The 13,179-nt window shown below is 36.9% G+C and overlaps 2 protein-coding genes across 3 annotated transcripts; one reads left to right on the plus strand and one right to left on the minus strand.

Annotated features, from left to right (window-relative positions):
• Nucleotides 1-6,684: 6,684 nt before the first annotated feature.
• LOC107432099 (alpha carbonic anhydrase 1, chloroplastic) lies at nucleotides 6,685-10,257 on the plus strand. Of its 2 annotated transcripts, XM_048465532.2 has the most exons (7): nucleotides 6,685-7,620; nucleotides 7,773-7,987; nucleotides 8,097-8,203; nucleotides 8,312-8,414; nucleotides 8,547-8,729; nucleotides 8,846-9,030; nucleotides 9,567-10,257. In XM_048465532.2, exons 1-6 carry the CDS (start codon nucleotides 7,476-7,478, stop codon nucleotides 8,981-8,983), a joined length of 891 nt encoding a protein of 296 aa, XP_048321489.2. In that variant the 5' UTR covers nucleotides 6,685-7,475; the 3' UTR covers nucleotides 8,984-9,030; nucleotides 9,567-10,257. The 2 variants fall into 2 exon arrangements, with proteins under 2 accessions (XP_048321489.2, XP_015898654.3); XM_016043168.4 differs by lacking the exon at nucleotides 9,567-10,257 and having other exon boundaries at nucleotides 6,686-7,620; nucleotides 8,846-9,230.
• On the minus strand, nucleotides 9,848-11,325 carry LOC107432100 (uncharacterized). Its single transcript, XM_016043169.4, has one exon. It carries the CDS (start codon nucleotides 11,133-11,135, stop codon nucleotides 10,260-10,262), a length of 876 nt encoding a protein of 291 aa, XP_015898655.1. The 5' UTR covers nucleotides 11,136-11,325; the 3' UTR covers nucleotides 9,848-10,259.
• Between the last annotated feature and the right edge of the window lie 1,854 nt (nucleotides 11,326-13,179).

A 13,179-nucleotide genomic window follows, 5' to 3' on the forward strand; every position in this document is an offset into this window, starting at 1 on the left:
AATAAAAGTTAATCTCTCTTCTTCTTCTTCTTAAACTACTAAAACTAAGACTATAAAAAGTTAATCATCTCTTTTCTTCTTATTGTAAAAGGTATGGTACAAGGCCAGTCTACTACCACCGACCCAATTAATCTCTCTTTCCATCCATTCATAGACCTTGGATTTCAATAGAAATCCTATTACTTAAGCCTGTATGGTTGCATTAATATATGAATACAACCGAACTGATTTACTTGTATTGGATCTATAAAAGTAATCAACAACAATGTTAGAGTTAGTGACCCGGATTCTTGTTGACCCGACCCGAAAAGCTCGTGGTGCGATCCATTTGGTGAAACTAATTTTGGAGAAAAATTTGGGGCTCTATGGTGGGCTACGGTCTCGGGCAGCGCCCCCACGGTACGAACTTGTTCAATTTTAAGGTGTCTTCCTTACAATATATAATTTGATGCTTTTGGGGTTTTTCGGCTAAAATTGGAGTTTTAGGATATCGTGCAATCTTGCTCACCTTTGTACCAATTTTTCGATATTGGATTTGCTTCTCCCTGCCCGTGGTTTTTCCCGTCAAGGGTTTCCACGTAAATTGTGTGTTTGTTCTTCGCTTTCTTTGTTTCCGTTGCTATTTGTTTTTCCTCCCAATTCCGTAACAAGTGGTATCAGAGCCGCGTCGATCTATTTGGGAATTTTTTTTTTCGATCATGGCAACAAAGTTCGACATTGAGAAATTTGAGCGCAACATGAGTTTCTCCATGTGGCAAGTCAAGATGAAGGCGATTTTGACACATAACGGTTTACACAAGGCGTTGGTTGGCAAGGAGCAGATGCCGTCTTCGTGGGATGCCGAAAAGAAAGCCGAGGTTGATGAGCGTGCCCTGTCCACCATTCAGCTATGCTTGTCCAATGAAGTTTTGAGGGAGGTCCTTGATCAGAAGACAGCAAAGGACTTATGGGACAAGTTGGAATCTTTGTACATCACAAAGAATCTCATAACGAAACTGATTGCGAAGCACCGTCTATACACCCTTTCTATGGTTGAAGGTACATCTATTAAAACACACATAGATGACTTTTCTACTATTTTGTTGGATCTGGCGAACATGGACATTAAATATGATGATGAAGATCAGGCCCTAATGCTACTGCGTTCCTTACCTCCGTCGTATAAAAATTTTAGGGAGACTTTGATTTACAGTAATAAAACCCTAAAATTGGAGGACGTGAAAACTTCTTTGTATTCTAAGGAGTTGTTTGATAAGGAGTTGACCAGCAGTTCGGATAACAATAACTTTGGGAGTTCCGGAGGAGAGGGTTTGATTGTTAGAGGTAGAACATCATCTAGAGATTAAAATAACAATGGTGGTAGTCGGCCAAGATCGAAGTCAAGGTTCAGAAACCTTATTTGTCACTACTGTAAGAAAAAAGGGCACATCAAAACTGAATGTCGTAAGCTTCAGAATAAAAATAATGAAAAGGGTAAGGAACATGCCGAAGCCAGTGTCGCACATGAGGAAATTGAAGATGGAAATGTTTATTTAGTGACTGAGGATAGTTCGGGCAAGCAGGGATGGATTTTGGACTCAGCCTATTCGTTTCACATCTATCTCCACAGGGATTGGTTCTCTTCTTATGTTCCGGTGGATAAAGGTGTTGTGCTGATGGGAGATGATCATCCTTGCTGTGTCATCGGCATTGGAACTGTAAGGGTGAAGATGCATGATGGAATTATCAGAACACTATCTGAGGTACGTCACGTTCCAGATATGTCTAAAAATTTAATTTCTTTATCTGCTTTGGACAAATCTGGTTGTTCTTTTTCTGGTGGAGGTGGAGTTTTGAGGGTTCTTAAGGGTGCTTTGGTGGTGATGAAAGCTAGCCTGGTTGGTACATTATACAGGCTACAGGGTTCTGTGGTAATAGGGTCGGTTGCTGTTTCAGTGTCCATGTCAGATTCGGATGTTACTCGTTTGTGGCATATGAGATTGGGCCATATGAGTGAGAAATGTTTGGCGATGTTGAGCAAACGGAGTTTGCTTGGTGATCGGAGTATCTCGAAGTTGGAGTTTTGTGAACATTATGTGTTTGGGAAGCAGAAGAGAGTTAGCTTCAGTACTGGAATTCACAAAACCAAAGGTACTCTAGACTACATTCATTCAGATCTTTGGGGACCCGCACGTACTGCTTCTAAGGGTGGTGGCAGATATATGTTGACCTTCATTGATGATTTCTCCAGGAAGGTCTAGGTATATTTTTTGAAGCACAAGAATGACGTATTTGCTATCTTCAAGCAATGGAAAGCTTTGGTAGAGAAGCAAACGGAAAGAAGGGTGAAGCGCCTTCGTACAGATAATGGATTGGAGTTCTGTGATGGTGTTTTCAATGAGTTTTGTAGAAACAAAGGGATTGTTAGACATCTCACAGTTAGAGGAACTCCGCAGCAAAATGGTGTGGCTGAGCAGATGAACAGAACTCTTATAGAGAAAGTCCGATGCATGCTGTCGAATTCTGGGTTAGCACAGGACTTTTGGGCAGAAGCAGCTGCTACAGCTTGCTACTTGGTGAATCGTTCTCCATCGGCAACAATCGATTGCAAGACTCCTGAAGAGATATGGTCTGGAAAACCTGCTAATTATTTAGATTTGAAGGTGTTTGGATGCCCTGCCTATGTTCATGTTAATGATGGTAAGCTTGAGCCTAGATCGAAGAAGGGCAAATTTCTTGGTTACCCGCAGGGTGTAAAAGGATACAGAGTTTGGCTTCCTAATCCAAAGTCATCTAAGGTTGTGATTAGCAGGGATGTTGTGTTTGATGAGATGGTAATGCTGCATCCGAAAAAGGAGCTCGTTGTTTCAGACAGTGTGCCAAAGCAGGTGGAGTTTAGGGTGGAGGAAGTAAGTACTTCACAGAATGGTTCAGTTTCAGGCCCATTTGAGACACCCACTCATGTGGAAGAAGAGAGAATTGAGGAGGTGCAGGAGCATTCAATTGCTAAGGATAGACCTCGTAGGGAGATCAAGAAGCCCTCTAGTTTAGCTGACTATGTCACTTTTGCTTGTGTTGTAGCACAGGAGATCGAGAGTCCCAGTGATCCTTGCAACTATTATGAAGCCATTTCATGTGAGGATTCTGCAAAGTGGTTAATTGCTATGCAGGAAGAGGTGGAGTCGCTTCATAAGAACCACACTTGGGAGTTGGCATTACCTCCAGAGGGTAAGAAGATTGTGGGATGCAAGTGGGTCTACAAAAAGAAAGAAGGCATTCCTGGTGTTGAAGATGCGAGGTACAAAGCACGTTTAGTAGCGCAGGGGTATTCATAGGTACAGGGAGTTGATTTTAATGATATATTTTCCCCTGTCGTTAAACATACTTCTATTCGTGCTTTGTTAGCGCTAGTTGCTATGCATGATTTAGAGTTGGAGCAACTAGATGTGAAGATCGCTTTCTTGCATGGTGAGCTTGAGGAGACAATTTATATGTAGCAACCCGAAGGTTTCGAGGTTGAAAGAAAAGAGGATCATGTGTGTTTGTTGAAAAGGTCATTGTATGGTTTGAAGCAATCCCCTCGTCAGTGGTACAAGCGATTTGATGGGTTTATGGTTAGCCATGGCTATTCTAGAAACCAATATGATAGCTGTGTGTATTTTAGGAAGTTGGAAGATGGCTCATTTATCTATTTGTTGCTTTATGTTGATGATATGCTGATAGTGGCCAAGAAGAAATCCGATATCAACAGATTGAAAGCAGAATTGAGTGGTGAGTTTGAGATGAAAGATTTGGGAGCGACAAAGAAGATTCTTGGTATGGAGATTGAGAGAGATAGATCTGCAGGTAAACTTTTCTTGACTCAAAGATCTTTTGTTGAGAAAGTTCTGGAGCGTTTTGGAATGAAGAACGCTAAACCTGTAAGTACTCCATTAGCTACTCATTTTAGATTGTCTGCTGATATGTCATCACAGTCGGATAGAGATATTGAGTATATGTCAAATGTTCCTTATTCTAGTGCTGTTGGTAGTTTGATGTATGCTATGGTGTGTACCCGTCCTGACATTGCACATGCTGTTAGTGTTGTGAGTCGGTATATGGCTAATCCTGACAAACAACACTGGTTTTATCATAGGCAGACGTTATAGAAAATAGACCCATAACTCCATAATGCTCAAATTATGGATATAAATTAATAACTAACTAAATAAATAAAACTAAACTATCTATCTATATTGGTTTTATATAATTATTTTAAAATATATATTAATTCTACATAAGACAGAGAAGAGAGGGACAAGGCTAAGGCTGCTGAAAAAACCAAAGCATATTTAAGATTGAGTACCCTTTCCTTGACTTCAATTTAAGACACATAACAAATATTCCAACAACCAAATGAAAAACCAACATGATATTCTTTTGTTATTACCCATTGAGGAAATTCCACTCCCGATCAAATGCCTGAAAAGTGAAAAGTTTGCCATTTATTTTGCCCGTAATAAATCCTTAAAAAAAGACAAGGGTGGTTTTAGTGGGTTGATACGGCTGTGACAAAAGAAAAGAAAGTGGGTTAGTGCTACTATGTTGCCCACGTGATAAATCTAATCCAATTAAACTGTGTATTTTGGGACTACATAATTGTCATTATCTTGATTGATTAGCTACAAAAACTAACCGCTAGGCAGGAGGACAGATGCTGATGCAGTCATATGGGAGAGATTTGGCCCAGGATCTAGCATCAGTCAATTTTAGTTTTCGAAGTATTATATATTTCTTTTTGTTTTTTTTTTTTTGCGTTATAATTGCTTTTGTCTCTTAATTGTATAAAGACGGTGTCGTTCTCACTTGGGTTCATGTGAGAAGAGAGAATGATAAAACTCTTCTCCCACGCCATTCTGCAATTTAGCTTGAATTTTCCAGATGGTTCCTTAGAGATTTCTCTCTGTACGTATTTTCCTTCCATTTTAATGGAAATAGAGAATTGAGGCTCGTATTCCTCATCAACCACTACACCAAGGGCAGAATATTTTCAGTGAGTATCCTTAGAGATACAGGTACTTTATGGTATAATTGCTGATCAAATGGTCTATACCATATGATTTGGATATTGTTTCCCTTGCAAAAGCAAATGGCTGTGTAACTAGGATACTTAAACTGAAAAAAAAAAAAAAAAAAAAAAAATCAGAATACCAGGAGATATGGCTTTCCCTTGCAAAAGCAAATGGCTGTGTAACTAGAAAATTAACTGGGAAAACAATTTAAAAAAATAAATAAATAAATAAAAATACCAGGACAAATAATATGGCAGTGGTTTTAAAGGTTGTAAAATCTAATAAAGAACTTTATTTTACCAAACGTGGGGTCAATTCTAGCCTTTTATTTATTTTTCTTTTTCTTTTGGAATGTCTATCCAAGTTGACCTTGTCCATTGTAGTGGAGATCTTTATCTCTGTTTTGAAGCCCAGAAGAAAAGAGTTGTCAACTGGTTGCTGATAGCGCCTACTCTGGGCATTTTGTGTGGCAGCAGTTGCAATGTTACATGTTTTTCAGATAGAAAAATATATTCCTTCTCTCTCAACTTTGATAAAGAGAGAACTTTTTTTTTCCCCCATTATATATATATATATATATATTCATTGTTTTTTGATGGTAATAGGATAGGGTATCTAATTCTTGCAATTGAGATGTGAGATTAGCCCATGCTACTCTAGTAATTATATATATTATAAAACTGCTAATGACTTTTCCTGATAAATGAGCCATATATAGATGTTGAAGGTCAGGGGATATCCAAGCTTGTTTGGGTTACTATCGTTTGGACAACACAGAGAATATTCCAGAAGGAAGTGGCTGGAGAAGCAGAAAATCCAATGCCAAATTAAAAACAAGCGGAGTTGGTTTAGGAGTGGTGAGTAATGGTGGGCCATGTTAATGAAAAATCAAGCAATGCGCAGCAGGGGAAGGTGTATTTATCTCTGTAGAATAATAAAAGCTAAGTGGGGGATCCTATGGATTTGGATTGTAGTATAAAGGGGTACCTTTTGGGCTTTGGTCTGCTACACTCTTTTTCCATGTTAGGTTTCAAGCAATGGAATGGCTCTCCTTTGTAGCTTTTGATCGTTGGATATGTGGTGGGATGCTTTTATATATGTTAGTGGAGCTGTACCATCTGATCAACCTAGAAATTTCTTCTCGCTTTTGAGCATCACAACTTGTAATATATATATATATATATATATGAGAACAAGATACATAAACGAAATACAAAGAATAAGGAATTAAAAAAATCTTCCATATAGATGGCCATCTGAATTCTTGAAAACCGAATTTCAATTTCTTTACAGAAGAAACCTGAACTAGTTATCTAGGTACCTTAATTATTTATAGTAGATATTCTTTATTATATGCAAGAGTGTGACGAGTGATTTAAGATAGAGAGAGGTGGGCAACGGAAAATAGTGCCTCATTGCATGTTTTGTTAATGTTTGTCAATCAATATTCTAAAGGGAAAATCTGTTTTCAGATTAAAAGTTATAAGGTCCACTGTTTAGAGACTCCCAAACAATAAAGTTAAAATATTGCAGGAACTTTCATTGACATCATTTTTGTTTTTTTATACGTGGAATCTGAGTGTGATTGCCAAAGAACTGAGACAGTGGCATATAATGCAACCACTAAAACAGCTTTTTTATTCGGACATCGAGCACTTAGTGGGCACTGCACTGACTTCTTCATCCACACTGCCTATTGCCAACCCTCATACCAGAACTCTGTTGAGATTTTCCCAAGTGTGGTTAGTATATTCCATAAAACTTTGGCAAACAAGGACCATTGTTAATATTACCGTTGTTGGCCTAAACCAAATGTGATGAAGGTGGTGGTTTTGCTTCTGCCACCAAGGTTTTCTACCACGTGATGTGCTAATGGTCGACAAGTGAGTGTCACAGAGGCATCGGCTTTCTTTGTGGTTTAATTTCATATCATTCCCTCATATATTCAAATATTCCCACTTCAATCTTCATTAAACACACACCACTCAGTTTGCAGGTTGTCATTGTTATTGTTATTAGTATTTCATCTTCTTTAACCAAAATTGCTTTTTCTATTCTATCTAAAAAAACAGATAAAGACTTGTACTCCTACAAATGAGAAAAAGATTCTGCCATAGTAACATTTTTATTTTTATTTTTTTTTATTTATTTTTTTTATGTACGTATAGATACATATTGAGGGCTATGAAGTAAATATTGACAAACAGAAAAAAGCAAAAATCTCTGAGGAAAAAAAAAAAAAAAAGTTAAATATAGTTTGTGTGACAGCAAAAAAAAAGAGAAAGAAAAAAGTGTATAAATAGGCATAGACACGTAAAAGCAAAGGTGCCCCAACATTTTCGATACCAAGACAGCTAAATTTAGAAGCTGCTTCCCTGGTTTTGTCAAGGCAACCGTAACCATATTTTACTTATATATCAACCATTCTCTGACAAAAATAGGAAAATGTTCTTCCTTCTTCCTTGTTTTTATGTTTGTCAAGGTAACCGGCAGCTTAGTTCGACATTAATAACAACGATGATTCCTAGAATATCCTTCTCCATCCTGCTTCTTGCTTTGCTTGTTATTGGTGCTTCGTCTACCTCGACAGGTATCATCATTCTTTTTTTTTTCTTTTTTCTTTTTTTTCCCGTTGTCCCTCTTTCTTCTTGTATGAAACTTGTACTTGATTTATATAGTTGAATTTCCATAAAATGGATTGATTAGCCATAGATTGATATGCATGAAAACTACGAATTTCAGATGCGAATGCACCAGAATTCAGCTATGAGGGCGGGAATGGGCCAGAGAAATGGGGAACCTTAACTTCATCTTACACACAATGCTCAAATGGGAAGATGCAGTCTCCTGTGAACATTGTAAATAACCAAGTTACTCGGGGCAAAACATTCAAGTCCTTAACCAGAATCTACAATCCTTGCAATTCTACTCTCATCAACAACGGCTTCAACGTTGGGGTCTGCTAGCTACCATTATCTTTATATATATATATATATATATATAGAATTTTGATCTGTTCGGAATATAGTTCCCACCTTATTATTATCGATGAATATACATGTGCAGATACATTTCGAAGAGTATGCGGGAGTGATGGTTGTTGATGGTAAGAATTACACCTTGAAGCAATTGCATTATCATTCTCCTTCCGAGCATCAACTTCAGGGAGTCCAGTATGTTCTTTAACTCTCTCTGTCTCCCATCAAAATTGCTATATACAGTACCCAATACAGAGCCTTGACTATATATACATATATATATATATATAATCGTAAGTACAGGTATCCAGTGGAGCAACATTTAGTCCACCGGGCAGATGATGGAAGCAGCTCAGTTGTTGCAATCCTCTACCAATACGATAAACCCGATCCATTCCTCGCAAAGGTATATATATGTGTGTGTGTGTGTGTGTGTGTCTAATCCATGAACTCGTTGATTATGAATTATTATCAGGAATATTTAAAAAAATTAATAACAAAAAATAATTAATTAACAGAACTAACTTAAATTTTGCAGTTCATGGACAAATTGACAGAGCTAGCTAAGGAGAATTGTCAAAGCCACGAGCAGGCTCATATTGCCGTTGGAACTTTGGATCTGAAGCTACTCAAGAAACAGACGCGCAAATTTTACAGATACATAGGCTCTCTCACTACTCCTCCATGCACTGAGCAAGTCATTTGGAACATCCTTGCCAGGGTATATATCTTATTTAAACAATTAAAGATTAATTAAGAGGAATTTCAAATTATAAACTATTAAAATTAGAAAATTAAGAAAAAAAAAAATTAAAGCAAACGCACGCATGCATGCAGGTAAGAAGCATATCCAAGGAGCAGGTAGAGGCTCTAAAAGCACCAGTACGTTCAAATTGCAAGAACAATGCAAGGCCATTGCAGCCCCTTAATGGTCGTCAGGTTGAGCTTTATGCCGAGATCGACCACGACGACTAATTAAATTTCTATTTATCATCCCATTGGCCATCTACTCCTTAATCCAGGTGACTTTGAATTTCAATGTACTATATAGTTACTTAATTTCATTGAGGAAATAAGAGAAGGGGTGCTAATATGCTAATACAGTAATGCTCCTCTCTTTTTCACATTTTGTAAATTAGACTTTCAAATTATTGGCCATATGGACCATACCAAAATCAAAACACATATATGCATATATATATAATGTAATCTGATGAGAAAATGGCATTTCCGCCTAAATTCAAATTTCTCAGTAAATTTTGGAAGGGTTTATAAATTATATAATTAACTCACTTTGGATAAACATTATTTTGAGAGATTAGATTCTAGAATTAGTTACCGTCGATTTAGATAAATATTGTCTGATCCTAAAACAGGCCAAATATGGGACCGGATTGGCAATGAATGTATGACCCCACCTAAACGTAACTTAGAAGACTTGCAACATGTGGATATTGACATAGACGAATTTCCAGGCAGATTTTTGGCATCTTTCTGGACTGATTGGGAAATATAAATTTTAAAAAAATGATTTTTTATTTATTTATTTTTTTAATAGGTAAGGATGTCGATTTCAATGAGAATTTGGATCAACAAGATGACAATTTTGTCTTACCTAATCAATTCAAATAAATGGCATCCACCTCATGGTGTCAAATGCTACAGAACCCCCCAATCAAACGGTGCTGCTTCAATTTGGAAAATCAATGCTTGAATCTAAAATTATGGCCTATTAAAAAAAGAACTTTGATCCAGTAAGCTCATTTTAATTAGTTTATTTTCCTTTTTTTAATTATTTTCTTAGAAGTAAATTTCAAATAATGAGAATCAAAATACCCGTTTAATGTAAATACGGTTTCTATCAGAATTCAGAATCCGAAATTAAACCAAAAAAAAAAAATTTACAACTAATTCGTTCACTCCCAACTAACCTATTTACAAACCTCGTGCTTTTTTTTTTGTTTTTTTTTTTTTTTGTGTTTTTTCTTTTTTCTAATTGAAGGGGCAAAAAAGAAAAAGAAAAAAAAGTGAAACAAATGTAAACGTAAAAATCCTGGTTGTTCTTTTTACCTGTTTTTTTTTACCCAGCGTGTAGGAACCGTTATTCAACGTGCCACGTCATCCCAACGACAATTTAAACCGAGATGGACCCCACCGGGACCGCCTATCAAGACCGAAAACATGCCTGCTACGGTGGGCCCATTTCTCGACGTCGCCATATGGAAACGATTTTCCAACGACTCTGGTGTTTTTACACCAACCCTCCTCCAGCCTCAACCGCCCAAGATTCCGATCTCCTACCAGACGCGAACCGGTTCATGCCTCCCAGGCTCGGCGGTTCACTCTCCACGCTTTTCCTCCCTAGCGAATTCGACGAAGGAACGTCGATATCCACCTCCAAAAACTCGCGCCCTCTCCTCGACATGCTCTGCCTCGGTGGTGATTCAGACAAATCGGCCGGTTTCGGTTCGACCTCATGCGTCCGCTTTCTTCGGCCTGCGGAAAGGAAAATGGCTCGGAAACTAGCGAGAAATCCCGATTTCCGTCTCTCTTCCGGTACGGTTTTTTGCTTGGCCGGTTCAGACTGTCTGTGGCGGTTCTTTCTCATCCGGCGCTTACGGTCTCTCTTGGATCTCACACGTCCCATACACGAAACCTTAGGCGAAGACGGTTCGACCATCGCAGAGTCCGATTTTCCCGAAGACACGGAACGTTTCGGAAACAGATGGATATTCCCTGCCTTGCAATGCTTCAGATTCTTCGTGTCGACGTAAGTTTTCTGAGGCTTCGGTAGGCCAATAATCGCGGCCTTTGATTTTAAATTCATGGAAAACCGCTGAGAATTCGAGTTAGAACTCGGATTGATATTCGGATTCAAATTAGTTGAATTGGATCCTTTAGTCGATTCTTTCCGTTCGAAGAAAGCGTTGCGGTCGAACCAATCGAGCTCGGCGTCTCTGGATAACCAGAAAGATTCCGGCGGGAAATCAGGCGGAACTTCCGGTTGACCAGAATCTTCCTCCGGCTGTTTTTCGCCGTCGGCGAGGGTCTCGCATGCGATTTTCCGATCCATAGAGCCTCCAGCACAGGCGGAAACTAGTGTTTCCAAATCGACTTGTGGCATCATACAAGAAGGAAATGTAATGAAAAAAGAGAGAGAATGTAATTTGGGAGACTTGAGAGAGACGGAGTAAGAGGAAGAAGAGGTTTTATAAAAGAAATGGTTGTGGTGCGTTTAATTAATAAAATAAAAAGTGGATTGAAAACTACTATTAGGAAGGAGAGAGAGTTTCCAACTTGTTGACTCGTGCGTGGTTGTTTCCTTTTCCTTCGAAAAGATAAGAGGGAAAATAAATATATATATATATATATATTTTCTCTTTTATTATTATTTTTTTAAATTTTCTGTCAAATTTATATATATATATATATATAAACGAAAACGAAAGAAAAGCAAGCGTACAACGTTGATATGCCTTTTACAATGGGCGCCTTCTTTACTTTAATACTTTTCTCCAGGCTTTCTTATTTTCTTTTGTTTTCCTTTATTTTCTTTTTTTAATAATTTGTTTCTATTGGGATGGCTCGGCTTGGTCTATGTTTTTTCTTTTCTAGTAGGTCGGCTCCATTAGGATTAAGAAATTAAAATAAAACGTAGATTAAATCACAATTTCAATCGTTGATGCATTTGATTTTGTGGGGCTTTTCATTTTGTGTAGTATATAATCATTTTGTTAATTAAAGAAAAGTAGAAGGTGACAATCAATTTAATAAAATTATACATATTGGTGCGGAATAAATTTTCTCTCTTGAGAATCTAATGGTAACATGAGAACCTCAACGACATTGAATGTATATATGATTTTGATAGACTATTTAGAAATTGTTTATTAGAATGGCATTTAGAATTTTGCTTAAGACGCACCAACTGACGGAGATTATCTTACTTAGTTTTTTTTTAACATATAGGTTGTAAATTTCTTGTATCCTCGATGCAAGCCAACTCCCAATTAGCCAAATATGATATGCTGACTATTTGATCTATTTAGTCTTTGAAATTTAACTTAAACTGAAATTGAACTCCAACTCCATATATATATATATATATATATGGGCCAAAAAAACCAAAACTGTGGTCGCCGAAAATTTTCAAATATTCTATATTTGTGGTAATTGATTGCGCATGTGGCATGTGACCATGAGGCCTACACCATGCATGCTTGAGAGTCCAAAATGGTGCCAAAGACAGAAACCTTTTTTTCTTGGTCGGACTCGAGAGGATTGGAGCGTTGGAAGTATTTATGAATTCAGCTCAATGTAATACTAATTGTGGTATTTGTAATTCTGAGATGTCATTTTCATTTGGAAAAACAGGTATTGGAAGATTTGTGGATGAAATCATAAAAGTAAATAAAAAAGAAAGAGGCAAAAGATTTTTGTCATACCCGTTCTTTAGTTAAAAAAAATAAATAATAATAATAATAAATCCTGTAATACTATACTTTGACAAATGTGATACTTTTATTTACATTGTACTTGCTAATAAAATATATATATATATATATATATAAGAATACACTTCAGATTCAAAGTTCAAACTTCAATTCTGATGAAAATTCTTTCTCCTCCAAATTGTAATTAAAAGAAAAAAAAAAGCATATACAAAGAAGAATGTCTTGGCAATATATTGAAAATCTTCCATTCTATCCCCATTAAATTTCTCTTTTACCTATAGCTATCAAATTGGCCTTCTCGTAATTTGGTAACCAAATCTAAAATATTTTATCATATAAAAAAGGCTGAAAATTTGATAAAACTTAATGATTTATATGACTAGTACTACTGCTACATGTATACATATATATATATCCCATTTATATTATATTAATCTTATAAGAGGTTACTTATTCTAATAAGAATCCAAAGTGATATGTTCGTAACGCAATCTCTTAGCCCTCCCATGCCTCCAATACGTTCAAGTGTTTTTGGAATATGAGCCACCGTCTTTGTCTAAATAATGACGGAATACCTGTGACTACCAATAATATGATAGGTTTATAATAATTGAAAAGTTTATTGATCCTTCAATTTTTATATATAATCATCGAGTCATCTAATGCATTGTCACTTTTAAAAAAACAAAAAAGCTAGCTACCGCTGTTAAGCTGTAC

Source organism: Ziziphus jujuba, chromosome 11 (genome assembly GCF_031755915.1).
Source record: "Ziziphus jujuba cultivar Dongzao chromosome 11, ASM3175591v1".
In the NCBI taxonomy this organism is placed as follows: Eukaryota; Viridiplantae; Streptophyta; class Magnoliopsida; order Rosales; family Rhamnaceae; genus Ziziphus; species Ziziphus jujuba.